This window comes from Talpa occidentalis, unplaced genomic scaffold (assembly GCF_014898055.3).
Source record: "Talpa occidentalis isolate TD23 unplaced genomic scaffold, MPIMG_talOcc4v2.1 talOcc4.15, whole genome shotgun sequence".
Taxonomy (NCBI): Eukaryota; Metazoa; Chordata; class Mammalia; order Eulipotyphla; family Talpidae; genus Talpa; species Talpa occidentalis.
In genome coordinates, this window is record NW_023601543.1 from 55,732,206 (window position 1) to 55,759,337 (window position 27,132).

The 27,132-nt window shown below is 39.8% G+C and overlaps 1 protein-coding gene across 1 annotated transcript in view; it reads left to right on the plus strand.

Annotated features, from left to right (window-relative positions):
• The first annotated feature begins 1,936 nt into the window (after nucleotides 1-1,936).
• Nucleotides 1,937-27,132, plus strand: part of SHROOM4 (shroom family member 4) — a 191,883-nt gene continuing 166,687 nt past the window's right edge. The window contains 1 exon segment of the mRNA XM_037511668.2: nucleotides 1,937-1,996. Within this exon segment, the coding sequence (XP_037367565.1) occupies nucleotides 1,937-1,996 (60 nt within the window).

Sequence of the window (27,132 nt, forward strand, 5' to 3'; positions counted from 1 at the left end):
AGGGGATTTATTACTTTGTCATACAGAGAGGTCATCACCTATGTGTCCAATAGCATACTAGGAGCTCCACAGCTATTCTTCTGGCCCCAAGGCCTTTTCTCTTTACAAGATGTTGCCACTGCTTGTTATGAATTTAGAAGACTCCCCAAAGCCATCACTTGCCTCATCCTGCTTCTGGTCTTTTCAACAGGAAGGTGACATTATACTACTTTCCTAGTTCTGACCCAGTGTTGTTCAAGCATGCACAGGGAAGATTCATTATTGATTCAGACGGATGGATAAAGAGAATCCTAGAGCCCTTGGTGGATTTTTCCAGGATTTAATGCTCTCAGGGAGCCAGGTACATAGGCACACCGGGCAGGGAGGCTGGAATGCAAGGAGGCAGGCACAGGATGGGCAGGGAGGCTGGCAGGCTACTGAGACTCCCAGCTCCCCACAAATCTTTACACTCTTTCTCTTGGCACCCTCTGGCGTCTATTCTAGTACTCTCTCACACGTCCTCTTCTAGTTTCGCCTCTTCTGGAGTCACATTGCTGGTCCCTTCGTACATCGTCTATCTCTGAGTGACACTGTCCTTATACCCCTGGCCTCTGGATTCAGATGTTCACACTTGCACATGCCCACACCCCGCTCCAGGTGTCCACAATCAGGCACACATACCCCTCGCCCATACTCCCAAGCACCTTCTGCATTAACACAATGAAGACCATAGGTGATAGCCACAGAGGCTAATGGTGTAGAAAGCCTGACTAATCCATCCACCCTACACCCAGGCATTATCTTCCTTTGACTTCTCTTTAAGAGCAGTATGTGACTTGCCTTAGCTGGTGATGATAGTGTTGATGGTGCCTGGGTGCATCCCTAGGGAAGGAATGAAGAACCAGAGGGAGTGATGTCCAGGAGAGGAGTGTTGCAGGTGCATTGTGGGCATCACTTTTCTTCCTGTGTCTTCCAGATTCCCTTATTCCAGCATAGAAATACCTGTGCCTCATTCCCCTCCAGGGGCAGTCTAGGTAGCTGGAGATACAGGCAAGTCTCCACTAACCATTTCTTGGTCTGGATCCCTGGAGGAGAAAGTCCCTAGAGACCCACATGATGTACTTGGCTTACTCTCTATCTGTTTGCTCAAGTTTTGGTCACTAATTAGTCCTTAATTAGTGCTAGTAAGCTTGTAGCTCTTTTTCAAACTCGAAATACCCCAAATAATCAAACCATTGACTTTTCCTCATCCTGTATTATCTTTTTAAACTACCAATTACTCCTTTTCTCTATTACCTTTCAAACTCCATGCTTATAAACATTGGAGGATGTGAACACTGAAGTTCCTGAGATCTGAATGCAATTCTGTGCTAAGTTGGCCTTCTGTGAAGTAAGGCTACCATCAATTTCATCTAAGAATTGTGAGAATTAAATAAAATGATGCAGATCAAAAACTTAGTACACAGTCCATTGTGGAAATAATTCTGTGGGCATAATTATTAATGATCTAAATTTTGAAATACTTTTAATTATCTGTGAAGGAAATGTTTATGATACCTAAAACATATAGTGGTGACTATGGCAGATGCCATTTAAGAATTTCCCATCTTTTCACTCATTTGATTCTCACATTTTGAGTATCTTATAGCTCCCTTTCAGATGAGGAAATTGAGGCACATCGACATTAAGCAACGTGCCTGTAGTGCCAGCAAGGCAGAGCAGGTGTTCTGTAAATTTGGAGATGGGTAAAGGAGAGTCCTGGAGCCCTCAGCGACTTTCGGGCAGTTAATGATCTTTCTACACCATTTGTAGTGCCACAACCAGGCATAGGGCAGGCAGTAGGGCTGGGGCCCAGGAGGCTGACAGGCCTCCTAGCTCCCAGCAAATCTTTACTCTTTCTGGGCGCTCCGGTATTCTCTCGTGCCCTCTTCGCTGGTCTCCACTGCACTCCACCCCCATGGTCCTCTGCCAGGCAGTCTTCTGCTGCCGCCGTTATATGCTCAGTCTCCTGGCTCAGGTACGCCCATCATGCACACACGCAGCACGCTCCAGGTGCCGCCATTCAGGCACGCGTGTAAGACTGCAGGTGTCGATCATAGATGCTAATGGCGGGAGGGCAGAAAAAACCTGATACTTCCATTTACCCTACAAATGCTTTCTAGTTTAGTAAAGTCATGTTGAAATTTTTAAGCTCACTATATGTGAACAGAGCTGAGAGTTGAAGAATTGATTTAAAAATTGGTGTGTGGGGCCTCCCTGGTGGTGCAGGGGTTAAAGTCTAAGCACTATCAAGCTTTTGGCAGCCACTACAGCATGAGTTCGATTCCATGCCCCACCCTTGCCAGCCAGGGAGCAACCTACATGGCGCAGCAGGCCTCTCCTGTCTCACCTGCTGCTCCCCTCAGCAGTGTATTTCAGTAGATCTGCCTGTTATGTTCCCCACTTTCTCTGATGATTCCTCTCACCCCCCACACCTCTGGCCTGTACCCCAGTTCTTGTATGCCTAAATAAATCGTTAAAAATAAATAAAAATTGGTGTGTTATATGAAGGGTACTCAGAAGTTTCTATGGGAGTTTGGAAAAAAGAATTAAGATGGTCAAAATGCGATTCTTGGTACATTGTGAAGGGTGGGTAAAAGGGACCACAGGGGCCTCCCCGGTGGCACAGTGGTTGAGCACTGGGTTGCGAGGCAGCCCGCAGCCTCTGCAGCGCCGGTTCGATCGATCCCCGGGCACCGAGGGTCCCACATGGCGCACAGACCTCTCCTGCCACCCGCTGCTCCCCTCAGCAGTGTATTTCGTCAGTCTGCCTGTTCTATTCCCCGCTCTGTCTCTGGTGAATTCTCTCACCCTCCCACGCTTCTCACTGTACCCAGTGCTTTTGTAGATAAATAAATCTTAAAAAAAAAAAAAAAAGGACAATAGACTAGAGGAGGTCTAACTTGGAGACTGGTGTGGAGATTCAGGCAATGAGAGGGTAAAGGCCTGTAGTGTGATTATGGCAGTGGAAATGGGTAGCAAAGCCCAACTTCTAAATAGGTGATTTCTGCAAAACACCAAGTTCAGCACTTAGGATTTTTTTTTTTTAAATTAAAGATTTATTTATTTATTTATACAAGCACTGGGTACAGACCAGGTGCTCAGAAGGGTAAGAGAATTCACCAGAGACAGAGCGGGGAGCAGAACAGGCAGACAGACGGAGGACATTGTTGAAGGGAGCAGTGGGTGCGGCAGGAGAGGTCTGCACGCCATGTGGGACCCTCGCCGCAGCCGGGGATCGAACCGGCGCTGCAGAGGCTGCAGGCAGCTCAACTGCTGCACCACCGGGGAGGCCCAGGATCTTCTTAATAATAGCTCAGAACTGAATAGTACTCTAATGTTTGAAAAAATCACTTCCAAAGCCATTATCTTACTTAATCAACATAGCAGTGTAGGGACAGGAACCACCACTGAGCAGGTTTTCTGATCCAGCAGGCCAGGTAAAGGAGTCAGAATCCTCAGTGGCTTTTGCAGGCTTTTATTGGGATTTACCAGGTACACAGCAGGCAGGGGTGGTGGGGCCTCTCAGCCTCCAGCAAGTCTTCACTCTATCTGGGCTCTCCGGTGTTCTCTCGTGTTCTCTCTTCTTCTCTTGGCTTCTGTTTGTTCTTGGCTTCTGCTGGCATCCCCGTGACACCGCCCTTAAAAGCCCCGTCTTAGCCCAGGTGAATCCCATCTACATCTGCCCACACCCTACTCCAGGTGCCCGCCATCAGGCATGCATTCAGGACCGCAAGGATCCATCATCTATCCTGATGGTGGGAGAGCAGAAAAGCCTGATACATTTTCATTACCCTACAGCAGCTATGGGAGATTGGCAGTCACCTTCACCCCCATTTTACAAATGAAACTTACATAAGTAGTAGCAACATGCTCAACGAAATAAGCCAGAAAGAAAAAGAAAAATACCGGATGGTCTCATTCATAGCAGGAATCTAGAAAACATAAATAAGGGACCAGGAAAAAGAATAATTATAAGAAAGAAAAAATCAAAATCAACAAACAACTATGAACCAGAGACACACTATGGGGGGTGGGGAAAGGAGGGATTGTGGTAAAAATAAGGGGGTTGCAACTGTATGGGGAATATAAAAATAAAATTTTAAAAAAAGCAAAGAGATGCTAGACCGTAAGGAGGTATGGAAACAACACCAAACCATCCAATTTATCTGAATACTTCTAGAAATATCATGTTGGAAAAATCCAGATGTTAAAAATTTAAATCCCTTTAAGCAAAATTGTAGAAAATATGAACTTGTATAATATATGTAAAATGATGGAAAAAGAAGAAATTCATTCAATTATGTGATGTGTTAATATGAGGACCAAAGTAGGATTGGTTTTCAAATTTTGTAAAACACTACTGATCAGGTCAAATAAATGAAGTCCTTTTACTTTGAATGTACATGTCCTATATGTTAGGATAACTTCATTTGGCTGCTTTTAAGATAAAATTTCTTTCCAAAAAAAAAAAGAAGAAGAAAGAAGGGCCTCCCCGGTGGCGCAGCGCTTGAGCGCTGGGTTGCAAAGCTGCCCACAGCCTCTGCAGCGCCGGTTCGATCCCCGGCTGCTCCCCGGCCACCAGAGGAGGGTCCCGAATGGCGCACAGACCTCTCCTGCTGCCCGCTGCTCCCCTCAGCAGTGTACTTCAGTCCTTCTGCCTGCTCTGCTCCCCGCGCTGGCTCTGGTGAATTCTCTCACCCTCCCGCGCTTCTGACTGTACCCAGTGCTTGTATAAATAAATAAAATAAATCTTTAAAAAAAAAAAAGTTAAAAAAAAAAAGAAAATACAAAGCTAATTGCAATGGGAAAGACATTGTGCAAAGGGTCACAATTCTTCATCTTGTTTTTATAAATTGTTTTCCTCATTAACACACTAGTATGTTTTGATTATAAAATAATGCAAGAGATAATACTACATGGCTATGTCTGTATCCTTCCATCAAATTCTTCCACTTACCACTCCCTTTCCTTGTCATTAGAAATTTTTAAACTTAATTTTAAATGACCACATAATAATAGCCTGTCATGTGAATGTATTATAACTTAATTGACTCTTTCCATGTAATTGGCCCTTCAATTTTCTGGGTTTTTGGTTTTTTTTCCGCTATTATAAATAACATTGTGGAGAACAGTCTTCAGTTTCTTTCAACAGTGTTTTATAGTTTTCAGTGTATAGGTACTTCACTTCCTTGGTTAAATATTTTCCTAGGTATTTTAGTCTTTTTGATGCAGTCATAAATGGTATAGTTTACTTTTCTCATTCTGCTATTTCATTGTTTGCACATAGAAACACCAATTTTTGTATATTGATTTTTGTAACTGGCAACTTCATTGTATTCATTTATTATTTGTAATAATAAATGTGTGTGTGTGTGTGTGTAGCCTTTACGGTTTTATATGTAATATCATGTCATCTGCATATGTTGAGAGTTTTAAATCTTCCTTTCCAATCTGGATACCTATTATTATTTTTTCCCTTTTTTGGCCTATTTTCACTGACTAGTTTTCCAATACTATGTTAAATACTAATGGTGAGACTGGGCATCTTTGTTTTACTCTTGATCTCAGAGGAAAAAAACTTCAGTGTTTCCTGATTGAGAATATTAGCTTTGGAGTTGCCATATATAGCCTTTATTAAGTATGTCCCTTCTAGTCCCATTTTATTGAGTTTTTATCATACATGGAAGCTGGATCTTATTAAACGCTTTTTCTATATCTATTGAGATGATCATATGATTTTTATCTTTCATTTTGTTGATTTGATGAATCACTTTGATGGATTTGAATATGTTGAACCATCCTTCTGTACCTGGAATAAATCCCACTTGGTTCTTTATGTATTGTTGAATTTGGTTTGCTAATATTTTCTTGAGAAAGAATACTGTCAGTATTTTAACGAATACCATATTAACTTAATTTTCTTCTAGTCTTTTGCTATTATTAATATAAACAATAGTGGCCATTTGTGTATGGTATAACATACATCTTTACACACTTATCTAATTATTCATAAGAGAAACAGAATTGCTAGTCAAAGGGAATACACTTTAAAAATTACCCCCTTCATTATTTACAGCACATCCTGGATTAATCTTTATTAAATGGGAAAATGAATGGGAAGAATCTTTGTAAATTGTCAACTGCTGTGTAAATATGAGTTTTGGGGTTGCAGTTGTTATTATTAAAGTCATATCAGATTGATGACCTTCAGGACTAGGTAAAGGCAGAGCCTCTGATTTCTCCCTGATTCCCATGAAATACACCTATATGATATATATATATATATATATATATATATATACACACACACACACACAAACACATACATGCATATATACGTGTATGCATGAGGGCATGGTGGGTGGTTACTGTTTATATTCTAAGGGACCCATATCTCCACTGCCTCCTCCAAACTGCCAAGATGAAGAAATACTCTTGTAAAACCTTGAAGGGAAGCATTTTCTTTTACATATGGTTGCTTCCTGCCAAATGTTCATATTTGTTTCTTGTCAATCTCAAATTCTAGGAAAGCCCTTGAATGGAGAAGCACAAAGTCTCCCAAGCAGCTTCTTCCCTGAGTTGTTCTGCTAAATGCTTGAGAACCAAGCCTGATGGCCTTCCTACTTTATTTGTGTGTGGGTAACGGTTGGGGAAAATACTTTTTGAAGGCAAGGCTGGTTGGTCAGTGTCCAACTTAACGATATCTTGGTCACACCTTTACTGGAGAGACTCAACTCTCCAACAAGTCTGACATTCCAGAGTTCAGGCCAGCCTAGAGAGACTAGCTCACCCACCCACTCCTCTGGCTTCCTGTTTTTCTAGCAACTAGAGTGCCTCTTGAGTGTAACTTTATTGTGAAAATTGTTGAGTAGGGGGAAGTATGTTCAGAAGTCTTGAATCTGGATCTCCTTATCCAACAGCCTGAATTCTCTCTAACTTCAAAGGCTGGGCACTTGTCCAGGAATGATGCTTTTGGCCTCTGCTTAAAGGTGGGGCCAGGTGTGGGAATGCAAACAGACTATAGGGGCCTGTAAGAGGGTGGAAGGCAGCAGGAGAATATGTGACCATGTTGGGGAGCAGATGTCTGCATGTTTGGCCAGGCTCCACCTTACAAAGTGTGCTCCTTGCAGGAATGTTTTTAGTGATGCCTGTCAGGGAACTTGGACTCTTTGAACCTCTAAGTTTGAAATGGGTGATGTTTGCCATAAGCAATAATGAGCATGGAAGTGATTTATCCAGGGACCTTCTCTATATTAGTATTAAATTGCTGGGATGCTGATGGGGCCTATTGATCCTCAAACTGTTTCCTGAGTCCTCTCTACAAATCCATTCTTTCCAATCCCGGCAAAGCAGTTGTCACTGATGACTACGTGTGTGTTTCTGTCTTGTAAAGCAGCGTCCTGTGGGAATTTTGGACTCATTCATCTTCCTTTCTACCCAGGTCTCCAGCGTGCTGAGCTGTGAACTTTCACCATCCCTCCCCCAGTGTGTTTACTTTCTCTTCCGACTCTGTAAGCAAGCTGTGTACATATATTTTCATGCATTTTTGGGTATGCATGTTTGGCTCTGGAGCTATTTGTAAGTCTGTGGCTGTGTATTCGAGCCTTCTTTTGTGTAAAGGATATGTCTCATCTGTGTTTGCGTATTTGGGAAACTTGATTGTTCCTGCAGTGGGGGGCAGGCCTGCGGGCAGCAGAGATATTGTGCTGGACAGGAGTGATTGGCCCTGCTTTTGGACAAGCAGGCTTTGGAGACACCATAATTGAATTATGACTCTGGAGAACAGGAACACTTATTCCACATTGTTGGGAAAAAATGGAAGATTACACTGACTCTCGAAAAAAATGTCTTCATCTTTTTTTTTTTTTTTTCCTCCCTAGAACATGTGGGATGTATTCAGATGACTGATGCAGGGCCTAGATTCAAAAGACCTTTTATTGTTCAGGAAAATGTGTGGTTTAAGATGTGCAGTTAAGCTTAAGACAAGTGAAGGTTTTGAATGGTTCTTATGCTCCCTGCCCACTCTAGACTCAAGCCCTTTGAAGGTACATTCTCCCTTAATTTTGTATTTCCTCTTTGGGTCTTATACAACACAGACACTTAATAAATACTGAATGGATTATTAAACCAGAAGGATAGACTGCTAGGCTTACTGAGATTGTTCATGACCCTACAGAGTTCCACATAACTCCCCAGGAAGGAAGGCTTAAGCCCAGGAGGTCTTATTTCCAGAGCTGGCCTTAGACAAGGGCCCCACCCTCCCCACTCATGAAGTAATTGGCAGAATGGCTAGAACAAGCAAATGATTGTGCCATAATTAGTTTATGACCCTGAGGGCATGCCAGTTTGTAGCCTTGCCAGTCTGCTAGCTGCCACCAGCACAGATATGCCTCATAAAAGCCCAAGTGACAAAGCTATGGTACTATTCCCTGGCCTGCTAAGCCTAATGACTCAGGCCTATGAACTGAGAGTAACTGAGCTGGTGTGTTAACATTTCCTGAACACTGACCTTTTATATTTTCATTTTATGCAAAAGTAACCTTTATTTCTTAGAGCTGTTAATCCTCGCTTTGACTTAATTGTAACGCTCCTCCCTTCCTCTGTCTCTCCCTCCTCCTCCCTTTCCACCCTCCCTTGCTCCCCTCTCTTCTTTCCTTCTTTCCTTTTTGTTTTGAAAGGGGGAGCATAGGGAGACTAGGGCAAGACAGAGCATCTGGTGCTTGTGTGACAATAATTGAAATCAGTCCTTCCTGATATGCTCAGGAAATGGCCCAGCCAATATCTCCTACAGGTCTCGCAATCCTGTCCTACTGCTGGTGTGATTGTTGTCCACATATTCTCTTCCAGTTTCCTCAGAGTTCAAGAACCCCAACTATGGTAATGGGAAATCTATCACCCTGCCAACCTGATTTATATTAATATGTACCAGAATGTTAGATTCTGGATTCTGAAAGCAGGTTTTTGATTCTGTGGCTCCACGAGTTCTTCTTTTCTTTACTGCCCATTAGCTTTCACTGGATTTTCAAATCAGAGGCTCAACATCTGGGAATCTTTGGATCCATTAAAGTTGCATTAATAATGTACATACATGGGCCTCCCCGGTGGCGCAGCGGTTGAGCGCTGGGTTGCGAAGCTGCCCACAGCCTCTGTGGTGCCTGTTCGATCCCCAGCTGCTCCCCTGCCACTGGAGGAGGGTCCTGCATGGTGTGCAGACCTCTCCTGCCGCCTGCTGCTCCCCTCAGCAGTGTACTTCGGTCCTTCTGCCTGCTCTGCTTCCCGCTCTAGCTCTGGTGAATTCTCTCACCCTCCCACGCTCCTGACTGTACCCAGTGCTTGTATAAATAAATAAATAATAATAATAAAAATAATGTACATACAATTTGTTGCTGACCAAAGCACTGAGCAGCTAATATAGAGAAAAAATATTTACAAATTCACTGTTTTCACATATAAGAAGTGATAAAGCAATGTGCAGAATGAGCAAAAATCAAAGAATGTCTTCCATTCAGGGATTCCTTTCAGAACTATTAAAATAATTGTTGCCAGCATCACATAAATAGGATGAGCACCACTGGCACCATCCAGGGAACAAATCTAAGGGTGCGAAATTCTTCACTTTTTAAAAAATTTCTTGTCATCACAGCCAAATTTTCACAGTTTACATTTCTTCTGACTGTTTCGTTTTGTGGATTGTGCTGCTCAAAATGAAAATATTCTCTCTTAAAACGCCCAGAAATCACTTTTTCCACCCAGAATGTTCTTATTCTATTTGTTTTGAATTGCCTTTAATGTGTCTACTGACTTCTTTGGTGGGGTTGGTGTGCAGTCTTTCATGAAAAGGCAGTAATGTGCTTATGTATCTGAGCCCTGCACTGATTTCAGATTTGATGTGTAACCACATATGACCTTAAGTAAAACCTACAAGTTATAGAGAACTGACATTTTGTTTCAAAAAATAAATTTTGACATTGGGCCCTTGATGAGAAGTGGTTGAGATCAGGTCCTGATGAGAAATAGAAGACTGTAATTTTCTCCTATTTGTGAAATTCAAGCATGTTATTATTTATAAGCTGTAATAACCCAAAGAAACCTATATTTAAATAAATGCATGTTAATTGATAATAGGCATATGAGCATGGCTCTAATAAATGAATTTGCTATTACTTTCCCCCCAGCTTTTTCTTTAATAATAACATGGTCACATATGCCTTAAGACTTCTAGAGTTTAAGGCCATCCTCCTGATTAGAGGTGATTCCATGCAACATTATTTCTAGCATGAACTAGAAGGGTTTTGCTCAAAAATGTTATTTTCATGAACTGCAAGCAGTTTTACTAAAAGTTTATAATTAAGGCAAAACCATTTTCAGTACTGTCCCAACTATCCTGCAACTCAGAAAATAGTCTGGACCCCAGTAATAAATTTTAAGAAAAAAGGCTTTGAGATCCTGAAATAGGTGCCACAAAGCCCAGGATAAAGGGGAAATGGTCCTTATACCTTGATTTCAGAGAGGCACCCCTGGTCTTTAACTCAGTGGGAACCTATTAGTCTCACAGTTACACAGAATAGAAGTAGAAAATAGAATTGGGTGTAGCAGGTTGGATTTCAGGAGGTAGTTTAACCTAGAAATATAGGAACAATGACAGTTGAGTACCAGCACCTGGGATGAAGCAACCATAAAAGGAAAGACTGGCAATAGGAAATGGCTAGTTAGCCTTCTACACACAAATTTAAGTTTGTGCTATTTGGTAGTATGGATATGCCAGATTTTGCTTAGCCATTCTATTATTATGGGGGGCGGGGCTTAAGCTTTTTAAAACTTTCACTTTTATAAAAAGTGATACTGAGAGTGGTTCCTGTACAAATGCAATTCTTCTATTTAGAGGTATTGCTTCCTGTATCTTACCAAAAATATAATAACCAGGTTAAAAAATATGAGCTGTTTTATTGCTGTTGTTGCATCTGGCCAAATTGTACTCCCAAAAGATTAAACTGTGAAAGTACACCTATTTTCTCACAGCCCACAACATTAAATGTTATCAATTTTAATATATTTGCTAGTTTCTTAGGCTTGTAGGTAAACTACACATCTGTTTTAATTTTTATTTATTGAATGAGGCTTTATATTTCTTAATGCCATAATTTTCTGTGTTTCTTCATTCATTTTCTTTGACCATTTACCAAGTAAAATCTATTGACCATTTATATTTTCACCCACTACAGATATTTTTATCATTTATCATTTATATTTGTCACACATTTTTCCAATTTGATCACTTTCATTTTTATGTGTGCTTTTTCATTTATTATATTTCACTATGCAAAGTGTTCTTTTTTACATTTATGTATTCAGATCCATCCATCCTGTCTCTGATGTTTCTTTCATTTTTCAATATTCAGAAATTTACCACTATTCCACAGCTGGGACAAATATGTGATTCTGTCCTCCCCACATCCCTAGGGTGTTTTTTCTTTTTTGTGTTTAATTCTTGGACCCATCTGGAATTTATTGAAGTGTATGGTATAAGGTATGGATCTAAAGTAAAATCTCCATACTGATATCCAAATGTTTTAGCAATTCAATTTGGCAAATATTTCTTGAACTCCTCCTATGTGCTAAACATTGTGCTAAGTACCACAAGAAAGGTTTTTAAAAATGAGACAAAGTCCTTGCTCTCCAACTGTGAGAGCCTGTGTCTGTGTCTGTCTCTTGCTCTCCCTCTTTCTCTGAAAAAGACAAGAGTGACAGTGGCAATAATAAGAGAGATATTTAAATAATAACAAAGCACAGGAAAGAGTATGATAGGCAACATTATAGAAAGGGTAAAAGTAAGAAGTTGGGAATTTAAAGGCGTGAGAGACCCCACCTGAGACAGCACAATGTCCCAACATGGAGGTAACATTTGTTTTTTATATATAATTCTTACATCATTTTTCATTTTTGCACAATGTATGCATTTTCATTTTGGTTATAGTCCCCATACAATTCCCACCCCCCTTACTTTGATCCTAAGGAGGGTTTATGAGATGGCAGGATTTTATTCATTAAAAGAACACATACAACACATCTAACCTGCTAACCTTCTGCTGGTTGCTAGGGACGAGATGAACAAGACAGAATTCCAACCTTCAAGGAGCTCGCAGACTAGCAAGACAGGGTGCTGGAAGGAAACATACCAGGAGGAAGAAGTAGAAATGGAAATGGGTGTGGTTAGAGAAAGGTACAAGTTGGAGAACAATAGCAGTTGAAACTGGAAAGGAGAGCAGGGGCCAGTTTTGGCTGGACCTGAAATGAAAAGAGGAAGCATTGATTTTTGCTTTGTTTGGGCATGGGGAATATTAGGGGGATGACTATGTCATGATCAGAGTGGGTTTCCAGGTCAGTCCATTCCATTTCAAATGTGATTATCTGCTCCCTGGACTGTTCTCTGAAATGTAAATAAGGCAAACATGTGCACCATTTTGATATTTGGGCTCATTGGCAGCATCAAGCCTATTCTGTAGTGTCTATCAATATATCTGATAACGATAATTGACAAATTTTGTGATATATTTCATATATTGGTACTAACTCATCTCCCTTCCAAGTAGTTAGGATCACTTGCCTTTCACCTAAATTATTTTATATTGAGCATATCAAAGTAGCTAAAATGAAGTGTCCGATGCTTAAAGGAATAAACTTCAGGTATCAAGAAGATTTGCTTATGAAGAAAACAGCTTATTTCCACTAGCTGCTAGAAAAGTGAAGGGAGCAGTCTGCATGAGACAGAACATTAACTTGAATTGTGGGCTCTGAAGTGGACATATACATAATAAATTTATGAATTTTTTTTTATTGTGGGTGTGAAGACTACATTGTAGAAATTAAATTGTTGGTAAGGGGGCCCAAGCCATCAGCAAATTTAAAAGTAGGCTGTTTTCCAGAGGGGGAAAAAAATAATCAGAGGTTTAAAATCAGTGGTTTGGGGCCTCCCTGGTGGCACAAGGGGTTAAGATGCAAACTATGAAGCTTCCGCAACCTCTGCAGCACAAGTTCAATCCTCCGGCCAGCCAGGGAGAAACCCACATGGCGCGGCAGACCTCTCCTGACTCGCCCGCCTCTCCTCTCAGCAGTGTACTTCGATCAATCTCCCTGTTCTGTTCCCCACTCTGTCTCTGGTGAATCCTCTCACCCCGCCCCCCAACACCTCTGGCCTGTACCCCAGCTCTTGTATGTATAAATAAATAAATCTTTAAAAAATAAAAAAATAAAATTAGTTGTTTGGGAGCTGGACTTCAGGAATGGCTGTGTGAAGAGCTTAACAGGCTTCCTTGCCAGTGGGGGAAAAAAAACAAAACAACACTTAACTGGTAAAATTATATATATATATATAAATATATATATATACACACACACACACACACACACACACACACACACAACCATTTAAAGCCTTTGGAAATTGACCCCAGGGAATTCAATATATTGAGAAGCATTTATTCAAGAAAATATACTAAGTCTCAGTAAGAACAATGGGAGACTAGTTGTTACCTCTTCTCCACCCAGCTCAATGCTATGGATGCTTTACTCTGGGCAGGTACAACCCAGAGTATGGGGCTTCCCCTTCAACCCCAGTCATCAGGCTGTCGTTTCACCGCAAGAGGGACAGGATGCCAGTATTTCTTTATTTTTTATTTTTTATTTTTTTAATATTTTATATAATTCTTACATCATTTTTCATTTTTGCACAATGTATGCATTTTCATTTTGGTTATATTCCTCATACAATTGCACCCCCCTTTATTTTGACCCTAATCCTTCCTCTCCCCATCTCTCCCTACCCCCGTAGTGTGTCTCTGGTTTATAGTTGCTTGTTGATTTTGATTTTTACTTTGTATTAGTCTTTTTCCTGGTCCCTTATTTAGGTTTTCTAAATTCCTGCTATGAGTGAGACCTTCTGGTATTTTTCTTTTTCTTTCTGACTTATTTTGCTGAGCATGATCCTTTCTAGTTCCATCCATGTTGCTGCAAACTGCATGTGTTTATCTTTTTTGATTGCTGAGTAATATTCCATGGTGTATATGTACCACATCTTCTTGATCTAGTCATCTGTTTTGGGGCATTTGGGTTGTTTCTATAGCTTAGCTATTGTAAATAGTGCTGCTATAAACATAGGGATGTAGGTGCCCTTTGGAATTAATATTTCTGTGTCCTTTGGGTAAATACCTAGGAGAGGAATTGCTGGATCATATGGAAGCTGCAATGAGATACCATCTTACACCAGTGAGAATGGCACATATTAAAAAAAAAAATAGCAACAACAAATGTTGATGAGGTTGTGGAGAAAAAGGTACTCTCCTGCATTGCTGTTGGGAGTGCAAACTGTTCCAACCACTATGGAGAGCTGTGAGGATGCCAGTATTTTTCTTTCCACATTCTTAACTTCATGTTGTGGAAGCTTTATTTTGAGCTGGCATAGAAAAGACATGGGTCCCCCTTCCAGTTCCCATGTGTAGGGCAGAGGTTGCATGGCAGAAGAGGCATGTTTAGAATGCCACAGCCTACCAACCTCCCCCAGCTCCTGCTTGTAGAGTGGAGGTTCCATACTGGGAGAGGTACACCAAGAAGATGGGGGTTACTATTCCTACATTCCAGCTCTGCCTGTAGGGTAGAAGTATTACTCAGGGAGAACCAGGCCACCACCACACCCTCATTCCAGTGAAATAGCACAGAATTTCTGCTAAGGGGTTAAGCAAAACTGGAGAATCAGAAGTTCAGCAGCCCTGTTGAGGAGGGGGCACTGACTTTATTTGGAACAAAGCGTTCTAACACCTCCTTCCTGAAGGTGTTGTCCAAAACAGAGATCTTCATGTGGAACAACTTGTAGAAGGCAAATAGTTCTATGAAACTAGGGACAACAAGTGAAATGGCAGACCAGTTGAAATTTAAGAGAATCAGAAAGAGAGAACCATCCTAAAAGATCCCTGTTAGGATCAAACTTATCCCTGAGGGTTAGGAAATCTGTCACATATGATATGTTGCATTCACTCAAAAGCAACCAAAGTGGGCATTTGAAAGCTACTAGTCACTGCCTGAACATGGAGCTGAATTAAAAGCATTCTCCAAACCAAATACGGAGCACTGAGTTCTGAAGCCTTATTGGCTGAAGGGGCATAAGCACAACCTCTAACCAATCACTAGTTGAAGATTAAGTTTTGCTGACCAAGGAGCAACCTTGAGATAGTTAAGAAGATGAGGAGGAAAAACTGAGCAGTGACATCTTTTGTACAATGGAGGAGAATTAGGTTTAACAAACTTTACTCAGGCAAGCCACCAGACTGACAGTAGTGGTGATGGGACTAATCAGAATCTAGAGTTGCTAAGCTATAATATATTATCTAAAATGCCGAGTTTTCACAGAAATTATAACAGATGCAAAGAAATAGAATAGTGTAACCAAACAGGAACAAGACAGGCAATAGATACCACCTTTGGGGTTGGGAGGGCATATGATATACTTATAGACAATACAAACACTTCAAAATAGCTATTATAAATATTTTCAAAGAACTAAGGGAGCCAGTTTTAAAATGATGAAAGGAAACTATGATAACACGAGTCATCAGAGAGAGAATATCAGTGAATGGCTACAAATTATTTAAAACAAAATGATAGTTCTGAAGCTGAAAAATACAATAACTGAAATGAAAGTACTTAGTACTAGAATTAGAATGGAAGAAGAAAGAATGATTGAACATAAAGATAAATTGAGATGATAAAATTTCAAGAACAGAGGAATAGAATAAAGAGAATAAACAGAACCCCATACAATTATGGGACATTATATATATCAACAAAATCGTGATGGGAGTACCAGATGGAGAGTGAATGGCATAGGAAAAATTTGAAGATATAATGGGTAAAAACTTCCAAATGTCATGAAAAACATGAATCTATAGTTTCCAAACTATATGTTGAAAGCCAAAGAGAAAATTATGGAAGTAACAAGAAAAAAAATTACCCATCATGGATAAGTGAACCCCAATAAGATCAATAACTAATTTTTCATGAGAAAATAAATAAAAACCTTAAGGCAGAGGGATGCAGTATTCAAAGTGCCTAATGGGTAGAAAAATCATCTAAGAATTCTATATTTATCCAAACTATCTTTCAAAAATGTAGGTAAAATAATGACATTCCCTGATAACAAAGACAATCTATTGATAACAGACTTGCCTTATAAGAAATATTTCAAAAATTCTTCAGGCAGAACAAAATAATACCACACAATCATTGAAATCCACAGGTAAAAAGTAGTGTTGGTAAAAATAATTATGTGGAAACATAAAAAAAAATCAATATAATTGAATTTCAGTACCTGCAGCATATGGAGATATACTTAACAATGACATCACAGAGAGGAGGGAAGGAAGTGATGATGGAGCAATAAAGTGACATCAGATTGTATCTCAAATCTACAGGATAAGTAAATAAAGTATAATTAAACATTAGTAAAGCAATGGTAATTCAACTATATGAATAATGTTATTGTTGCTTTAAATAATCATAATGTTTAAATGAACTAAGTAAAGAAAAAGTTTTTTGACTTATTTAACATTTTTTATATTCTTTGTTAGGTTTATAATGTATATAGACATATATAACAATAATAACATAAAAGAGGAAGGAGGGAATGGAGGTATAGTGGAGTAAATTTGTTACATCTTTTTGGAATTAAGCTAGTGTAAAATTGAACTAGAATATAAGTTAAGGTGTATATTGTAAACCTTAGAGAAACAAATACAAAATAACTTTAAAATAGTTTAAAAAATAAATAAAGCTATTAAAACGGTACATTAGAAAATAACTGATACAAAATAAGGCAGTAAAGGAAGAACAGAGAAATAAAAGCTGTAACACAGAAAAGAAATAGCAAAGTGGCAAATGTTGATTCACTATGTTAATAGTAATGCTAGATGTGAATAACTAAACAATGCAATGAAAAGGCAGAGATTTTCAGGCTATACAAAGAACTTAGATCTAACTATATATTGTTTAAAAGAGATACACCCTCAATTCATAAATAGAAATAGGTTGAAAGTAAAATGACGGAAAAATATATCATGTAAAATGTAACCAGAAGAGAACAGGTGTAGCTCTACTAATATCTGACAAAATAGACCTTGGGACCCGAACAAGGTTACTAGAGATAAAAAGGGATTTTTATAGTGAAAACAATTTGAATTTATTAGGAAGATAGGACAATTTCAAAGGGAAAGAAATGATGTTTATCCAACAGGATTGACTAGAATGATATTTAGCCAAATGGATTTTAGCTGATAGAATATTTAAATGCAAAATAGTGCATTTGCTCCCCAACCCCACACCACACACAAAGAATTAACTCCAAAAAATAGACCTAAGCATAAGAATTCAGTCTGTAAAACTCTTTGAAGAAAACATAAGAGTAAATCTTTGTAATCCTGGGTTTCACAAAAAATTGAAATAACACCAAATGCACAAATGACAAAACAACAACAACTGGACTTAATCAAAAATACAAAATTTTCACTTTAAAAGACACCATTGTGAAAGTAAAATGTCACCCCAAAGACTGGAGGAACATTCCTAAAAATAACATATCTTATAAAGTACTTGGATTCAGAATATTTAAAGACTCTCACAGTTTACTAGTAAAAAGACAAATTACCTATTAGAAAATGGGGTAAGAATTTGAGTTGACACTTCTTCCAAGAATATATACAAATGACCAATATGCAGGTGCATAGATATGAAACATCATTAACCATTAGGGAAATGAAAATCAAAACCACAATGAGGGCCTCCCCGGTGGCGCAGCGGTTGAGCGCTGGGTTGCGAAGCTGCCCGCGGCCTCTGCGGCGCCGGTTCGATCCCCGGCTGCTCCCCAGCCACCAGAGGAGGGTCCCACATGGCGCGCAGACCTCTCCTGCCGCCCGCTGCTCCCCTCAGCAGTGTACTTCGGTCCTTCTGCCTGCTCTGCTCCCCGCTCTGGCTCTGGTGAATTCTCTCACCCTCCCGCGCTTCTGACTGTACCCAGTGCATGTATAAACAAAACAAACAAACAAACAAATAAATAAATAAAACATGCCTCTAAAAAAAAAAAAAACCACAATGAGATATTTCACACCCACTAGGATGGATATAATAAAAAAGGACAGACAATAACAAGTGTTGGGAAGGATGTGCAGAAACCGGAACTCTTATACATTGAGGTTGGGAATGTAAAATGGTGCCAAAAATAGTTTGTCAGTTCCACAAAATTTCCAACATAGACTTAACCATAGGGCTTATAAATTCCACATCTAAATACCCATGTACCCAAGAGAAATGAAAACACATATCCACACCACACCTTGCACATGAATGTTCATAACACCATTATTGAGACTAGCTATTAAGAAGAAACACCCCAAACCTCCATCAATTGATGACTAGATCAATAAAATGTGGTATATTCATACAATGGAATACTGTTGGACAATGACAAGAAATGGAGCTCTGTACGTGCCATTATATGAGAATCTCTAACACAGTACTCTTGAGAGAAGCCAGACATGTAAGACCACATATTGTATGATTCTGATTATATGAGATGTTCAAAAAAAGCAAACCTATATAGAGAGAAAGTGACTACTGGTTGCCTGGGGCTAGGTCTTGGAATAGAGCCTGGCCATAAACACTCAAAGGCTTATGGTCATGTTCTAAAATTACATTGATGTGTAATGGGCCAATTCTGTATCAAAACATCTGTTAAATGCAGTAGTTTTAAAAATTATCGCAATGACTTTTTTAAGAATAAGACTACTAAAGCAAGTTAAATTATAAAATCCCTCCCTAGATAAAGCATAACTCTCAAGTTCCTATTCCAGTTACCATTTTTTGGACTTTGTTCCATTTGTCCTTTGCCCCCACGTTACCCCTGCCATGTACCTCTTCCTTTCGATTTTCTGCTGCACCTTTTCCCTTGTCTTGAGTGTTTACCCTTCCCCAACATCTTCCCCAGCATTCTGGCTTGTGTTCTCACCTCTGTCCTGAAGACCTTTTTCTTCTGAGGTTCATTTCATTTCTAGATCTGAGTGTATTTTTTTCTTCTTCTTCTCAAACTGCTGCTTCAATTTTTTTGATGAAAAGTGACAAATAATGTCTTTTGGGTTCTTGCCTTTGACAGACGTTTACTGGGCACCTGCTGGGTATTTGATCCTGTGATGATACTTGTGATAGCTTATGTTGCTGATCTAAATATTTAGGGAGCAATAAGAATTTTAAATGTGTCATATAAAATATTCTGTGTGTTTTGAATAGCTATATTTCATGGCAGTTTTTGCTCAACCTATAGAAAGGTCTCTGCTTCAAAATGCCAAGTATGTAATTGCTTCTTTTTATCCCCAAGTTGTCCTCATGCCTTGGGGCCAGCAGTGTGCTAGTAAACTGGCTCTCCAGGAAAAGTTAATCCAATCCTGATTTGTAGTAAATGTGATTTCCGTAGTGGCTATATTCCCACCATGGCCAGTTTCAAGTTACTATCTGATATTACCGAATGTTGAGTTGGGAAGCTAGCCAAAGTGAGCCGTGGACAAGGAGGCAATTGCTGAGTCCTGATCCCACTAAGAATAGCTTTCACACTATCCATGAGTTAACACCAACTTATTGAAGGACTTTGGGAAGAAGGAGCTAATGCTTTTGCAGTCCCAGCTCTTTTGCAGTCCCAGACCCTTTCAGGTACTCTTCTCATAACCCAGTGAGGACGATATCCATTTTGCAGGTGAATAGATGGGCGGTTATAGAGTTAAAAAGGGTCTCCTGAAGTCACACAGTGCACTGTAGACCTGAGACTTGAATCCTGATAATTTTGATATCAAATCCTATGCTAATTTCATTTACTATGGCAAAATTAGCATTGGAGATAATGGGAGAATGTGCTCTCCCCGGGGTAGTGCTCTGGATATTTTCGTCTTCTGAGGATTTTGCACAAGCACATCACTTGTAGTGCATTTCACTTGCTAGATGATGTTAGGGTTAATTCTTTATGGGCAACTCAAAGGAAAGGCAGTGAAGACCAATGCCTGGTGTGGTACAGGTAACCGCTAAACCGTGTGATTGATTTCAGCCTCAGGAAGGACTGAGTTGTCTGGATGATGTCCTGAGGTAGTGGTAGTGATGATGGAGAAGCACATTCCTTTTGGGACTCAGGCAAGGCCTAGAATGATATATCTGATAGGTCAGTACTCTCCCTGGAGGTAGTTTCCAAGTCAAGTCAAGGGACATAAATGATTGGAGCAAGTTTCTAAAAACTGTGTCCATTTTTTTTTTTTTTTGCTAGAAAGAAAATTCCATAACAGCAGGAATAAATATTTGTTTATTACTGTATCCCCATTGTCTAGCATAGTACTTGACACTCAATAAATATATGTTGGATGGATGAATAGAAGAATGAATGGATAATTTGCCTGAAAGCCAGCAATCCTTTTCCAGGCCTGGCTACTGCTTGAAATCAAGGGACCTATGAGACCAACACTGTAGTTTCTTACATCCCCCACCTCCCCAGAGTTCTCATTAGGAATTATATAAAGACAAATATGTCACTTGGACATCCCCCACACACTGGTTTTCAGTGAATAGCTCCCAATTATTGTGTTTCCTCTGCACCAGATAGAGAGTGGAGTCCTTTACATGCATGAACCCATTAAATCCTCATAATGAGCTTATTAAATAGACACATAATTGGCCCCCATTTTACAGATTGGAAAACTGAGACCTGGAGACTTTGAGTAGGTTGCCCAAGAATGCACAGCTAGTATGAGTAACAGTCAGCAACCAAACCAAATTTTTCCAGACTATTAATCCTATACTTGTTCTACTATATACCTCTTTTTCCATGTTATCTTTCATTCATTAATTCAGGGAACATTTATTAAGTCCCACGCTCATATTGTATCCAGACACTTAGAACTTTTGAAGGGAAAGAGGATTCTTTCTGTGCTGAAATGTCATGGAAAACACATTTTCTATCATGATTTCCCCCTACTTCCCATAACTATGATGCCTGATAATTTGAAGTTATCAAAGGACATAAAAAAATCTTCACCCCTTCTCTTTTCAAATGCTTCAGCAAGTTCTCTGGAGTGGGACTATCTTGTTTAGTCCCAGAAGATGAACAAAATCCCAATCTATGATTTTACAAACTCCATCATATCTACTCCCAAAGGTTTTCTTTTTGCTTTCAGTATTTGAGATACTCACAAGAAAATGATTACCTTACATCACATGGGACAGGGCCATGTGGTTACAGACTTTCCTTTCAAGAATGTTCTTTCACAAAATGCAAAATCCATTTAATGTTAATAAAAGGGATGATAAAGGGTAACTAAGCAGTCCCTGCAGCACAAGTACCCCCTCTTGGGCTTGTACACTCAGGAGGAGGTAGGAGAGAAGAGGTTAAACCAAGGACTGAACCAACAATTGCTTGATACCTCTGTTAAACATGGTGTCCTTTGTTTGTTCTCTTCTGTTCCTTCAACAAATGGTAATAGTACATCAACTATGTGACAGTCATGGTGCTAGGCCAAGGCTGTTCAATAGATATATGAAAAGCTACACATGCCATGTTAAATGTTCAAATAGTCACATAAAAAGGTTTAAAAAAAGTGACATAATTTTTTAAATTTTATTTTTTTCCTTATGTCATTGTAGTCCCCATAATTCTCTGCCACCCTATCACCCATGAATCATCACCACATTCCCTGATGTTCATCCCTCCCCTGTTTTCCCCCTCCCACGCCCTCCCCATCTATGGGCAGCTTACTAGTTTTTACTTTTTCTTGACCTTTTGCTTGGTTTCTCTATATTCCACATGTAAGGGAGACCACCCGGCATTTATTTTTTTTCCTTCTGACTAATTTTGGCTAGCATAATCCCTTCCCTTCCAGCTCTATTCATGTTGCCACAAATAGCATGAGTTTATCTTTTTGATTGCCGAGTAGTATTCCATTGTGATATGTAATACATATTCTTTTTTTAAAAATATTTATTTATTTATACAAGCACAGGGTACAGTCAGAAGTGCGGGAGGGTGAGAGAATTCCCCAGAGCCAGAGCGGGGAGCAGAACAGGCAGAAGGACCAATGTACACTGCTGAGGGGAGCAGTGGGCGGCAGGAGAGGTCTGCGCGCCATGTGGGACCCTCACCGGCAGCCGGGGATGGAACCTGCGCTGCAGAGGCTGCGGGCAGCTTCGCAACCCAGCGCTCAACAGCTGCGCCACCAGGGAGGCCCGATAATATATATTCTTGATCCATTGATCTGTTTTGGGGAATTTAGGTTGTTTCCATATCATGGCCATTGTAATTAGTGCTGAAATAAACATAGGGGTGCAAGTTTCCTTTCAAACTAGTGTTTATGTGTTCTTTGGGTAGATTCCTAGGAGTGTAGTTGCTGGATCAGATGGTAGATCTATTTTCAGTGTTCTGAGGAAACTCCATACAATTTTCCACAGGTGAGATAAATTTTAAAAAATATATTTTATTTAACTCAATACTAAAATTTGAACATTTTCTTGTGTGATAAATATTGAAAGTTATTAATGAGATACTGTACAGTCCCTTTTTCATGTTAAATCCCTGAAATCTGGTATATATATTGAACTTACAGCACATTTCAATCTGAACTAGTCACATTTAAGTACTCCAAAGTCATGTGGTATGTGGCTAGTGGGTAGCTACTCTACTGGAGAGCTTAGTGCTAGGCCTCGCTCTCAGGGACACTGGAATGGAATAGATACCTTTCTGTGAAGTGATGAGGAAAGGCATATCAGTTTGAATGAGCCTGATGATTTGTTTTGCAGAAAAGTGTTCTTTCAATTATTACCTATATGGGCTGCAAATCATGAGATTAAAATCTCATGTAACATTAACAGTCCTTTAGGCTCCTGCAAAGTCTCTTCCACTGCTCTTGGGAGAGTAACTCTCTTAAGGCAGGATATTGTTTTGATTCTGCAAACTTTGCCCACAGCAGGAAAGTTACAGACCTCTGTGGAGTGGTCATAAATAAGCAGGAAGCGATTTAAGGTGGGGACTACAGGGTTATTGAAGAAAAGGTCCAATGCAAATCTTTCAAGTGATCCAGAGGAAAACCAACAAAGAAAAGTTAGCCTGCAAATGACATTAGTTTCATTTTTGATTGATGAATAGTATTCCACTGTGTATATATACCACATCTTCTTGATCCACTCATCTATTTTTGGGCATTTCGGTTGTTTCTAGGTTTTGTCTATTGCTGCACCCCAGCATCCATACATTTGACCTTCATCACCATGGAAATGGTGACAAAAAGTGAAAGGGGGGAATTGTTAGGGAGAAAGTATGTTTTGAGCAAACTCCACACAGGTTTTGTGGACCCCAACCCCACTCCAAACCAAAGCCATCAAGACACCAGGAACTACAAATCCAATCGTCACCAAAGGGAGGGTTGCTGGAACTTGAGGGTGGTGTTAAGCAGCCAGGAATTGTGTAAAACCAGATATGTGGGCCTTGGAGGTCCTCTTGGCCTCTTGACTTGACTCTTGACTTTTTGCCAGCTCTCAGCATGCCACTGGGATTCCAGGTCAGCGGAACTGGTAAGACACATTCACCAATTTATCTCCCTCTCTTTCTCCCTGAGCTATTCATTTCTTCATTTCCCCTTCTTTTGTAAATAAATCCTTATTAACCTTTTTGTGTGTGCCTGCAGTTGAGTCTTATTATATGTCCCTTTAAGTGCACAGGTGAGGACCCACAGTCAGGCAACCCATTTCATATCGCAGTTGCTCTGTAACACAACATGGATGGAGCTAGAAAGAATTATGCTCAGTGAAATAATTCAGAAGGAAAAAGAAAAATATCAGATGGTTTCACTTATAGGAGGAATATAGGGGAACCAAATAAGACATCAGGGGAAAAATAATAATAGTACAAAACACAACACAACAAAACAAAGACAAACAGACAATTATAAACCAGAGACATCCTGCAGGGCAGGGAGAGGGATCGGAGGAAGGGGGGAAGATATATATAAGTAAATTTAAAAAAAATAAAAATTCTGACACACACACACACAAAAGAACAATTAGCCTGAGGATTCTCTGTCTTTTCATCTCTTCTCCCCATTCCATCTCTCAGGGAATACCTGTCTCTCCTCTGTGTTTGTGGTCATGTGTAACTGTGTATGTGAGGGTACACAGTTGTGCACTGTCATGGCTCAGCTATGTAAGGGATGGATAGGCAAGTTGACAGCTACACAAGTCTAAGAATAATCAGATGAAAAGACTCTTCTTAGTTTGTGTTCTCACAGAAAGAAACACAAATAAATAGAGGCTGAATTTAGGCCTGAGTTCAGCTGGCAATTTCCAGTGACATACTCTCCCTGCATTGCAGGGGTTGTCTGGCACAAAGGAGAATTCAGAACTAGAGGTGGATTTTTTTCTCCTGGGAGTCTTTTTCTCCTTTTAAATCTACATTCTCACTTAAAAAGTTTTTAGATTGTCTTAGGTTTTAGGTAGTCTTCCTTGATTTGAGACTTAGAAATGTGTTTTGAAGAGAGAAAGTGGTAATTGGAAAAAAAGCATCAATTGTTTGGTGATGGAAACTAGAGTTTTGGTGGTGAACATAATGTAATATATACAGATGTTGATATGTAATGTGTACACCTGAAACCTATAAAATGCTATAAACCAATGTTAGCGAGAGAGCACTTGCAAAGGAAGGAGAGAGGGAGAGAAAAGTAGGGAGGAAAGGAGGGAGAAAGGACCCTGCAGAAGGCAAGTTTCTTTTATTTTAACTTTTCAGTGTAGAAAGGAAAGGAGGGATGTGATAGTAGTTCTCTTCGTGAGGAACCCTTTCCAGCAGCCCTGAATTACTCCTGGCGTTCCCTCAAATTTCTTGTCAAGGCAATCTGCCTAATGGGGTTAATCATCTGAAAAGTACGACAGGTGGCCATCTTGGTGCTCTGAAACTGACACAATCACAGATTGTCTGTTGTCTATTTTCCCCAGAGAGAGGATGTGGCTCTAAGCCAGCATGTCAAAAGAGAAGGAAAAAAGGCACATTCCTTGGGATTAAGGTGTGGGTGAGACTTACCCTGTCTGCTCTATTAGAATAGGAAGTGCTTATGGACCACATTTTCCCAAGGGCTTTAGTCGGCTGCTGAAGAACCATGTGCAGCCAGGAGTGACTAAACCTGGGTTTAAAGCTGGAGGGAGATCAGGATGAGGAATCCTTGTAATATGGATCACAAAAAGCATGGAACAAAATGTTTATCCTCTATGTTTAGTCAAGATTTTCTGAATACCTGATCAGGACATCCTGTGTTATCTTACCAGATGTAGGGATAGTGGAGAGGAAAAAGGAATGTAACTTTGATTTACAGAAATGTGCCAAGCACTTTATATATTCTTAAGGCCATCCTGTGGGGTAGACAGCATCTTCCCCACTTTGTAGATGAGGGGACTAATAAAATCCACAGGACTTATGTGACATATAGCTAATGAGAGGAGAATTCAAACTTGGATATGTCTTAGTCCAAATCCCATTCTTTCCATTGCCCTAGACTGCTGTTTGATATCTTACTGTTTAGCTAAGGAAACATAACTCCTATTCTTGAGAATCAATCAAAGAAAATAAAGTACATATGTTAATTACAATTAAACACTAGTAGTGTGAAGTAGAGACCACATGTGTTTGACAGAATCAGAGCAGATGTTTTTACCTAACTGTTGTTGGGTCTCATGTTGGGTAGTAGGAAAAGTCGGCAGGGAGCTGTCAACAATTTAGTACAGTGTTGCTAAGGAAAATAGCTATGGTCACCTTTCCTTCGAGTCACTGAAAAACTGGACCTGGACGAAAACCTGACAATGAACCTCAGCTCTTCTTGACATATAGAATATCATTAACTCTTTGCTAACTTTATTTTGCCATAGAGATAGGGAGATACCTTTTGGCAAAGCTATGTCTGAGTTCTACTGGTGGGTTGGAGAAATACTGTTCCTCTATTGCTCCTCCCAGGAGATACAGCTGAGGATTCACTGTCTGCTAGTTCTAGGAGATAAAAATTCCATTATTCTTTTGTTCTATTGTTACATCACCTTAGGGGCATCAATTTCACCATTGATCAAAGTAGTGGTACCACATGGGTCTGTTTATATTCTGGACTATGTTTATTTAGCATAGACTCCACAATTTCAATTAGAGTCAAAGAATTCTATTACTGCTCCAGAAGTCTTAACAAAACCAACTTTCTTGTTATAAATGAGTAATGTGGGTTCAATTAACAATGCTTCTAAAAATTGATTATTCTCTATGTATGTCTTTATGAAGCCTTGGGTGAAGATAATGAAAGCAAATCTTAAAATTTCATCTCATTTTTACTGAGCAAGGCAGACTCTGTTGAATATGGAGAGAAATGTTAAATGCCTTAATGACTTGACAAGTTTTAGTAGCAAGCCTCTTCTAGTAAACCATTTTAGGTTAATCTTTGCCAATCTATGGTTAAAGAACTTTTATTAAATGTCCAACACTGTACTTCCACTCTCTACCATTTTCCAACGTGATCATTTGCTTAAGAGTGATGAAAGAAGAAGGTGAATGTTATAGAGTTTCTTCCCTTATAGTTCTTAAATCAACTGGGGTCAATGCAGGTAGAAATAATTCAGAGATTTGACTGCTTTAGGAGAGGTATAGCAGTAGGAACTAGACCTCTTTGAACCATTTTAAGAAAGGGATACCCACAAATTCAGAAGTTCATCTCTTTAGGAAGGGTCTGTAATAACAGCAGCAGGGATTCCTGACTTAAGCCCTTTGGACCTTTCCCTGCCCTGGAAAAGGATGGGCCCTTAGTGGTTGATGTGGCCAGATGGGCTGGCACATGTGACACTCCTTTCTAGTCTCTCAGTATTAGGATCTCATCGCAAGCAGATGTGGGCATAAATTCTAGCAGACACTTCCATAACAATCCTTCCATCCCTGAATGTGCTGCCTAGAGGAGGCCAAAACAATGAGATGGCTGTCCTCTTTTGTTGGTGGCTTATGATCAGCTAGAATTTCTCAAGAAGCATCTTTGTTGT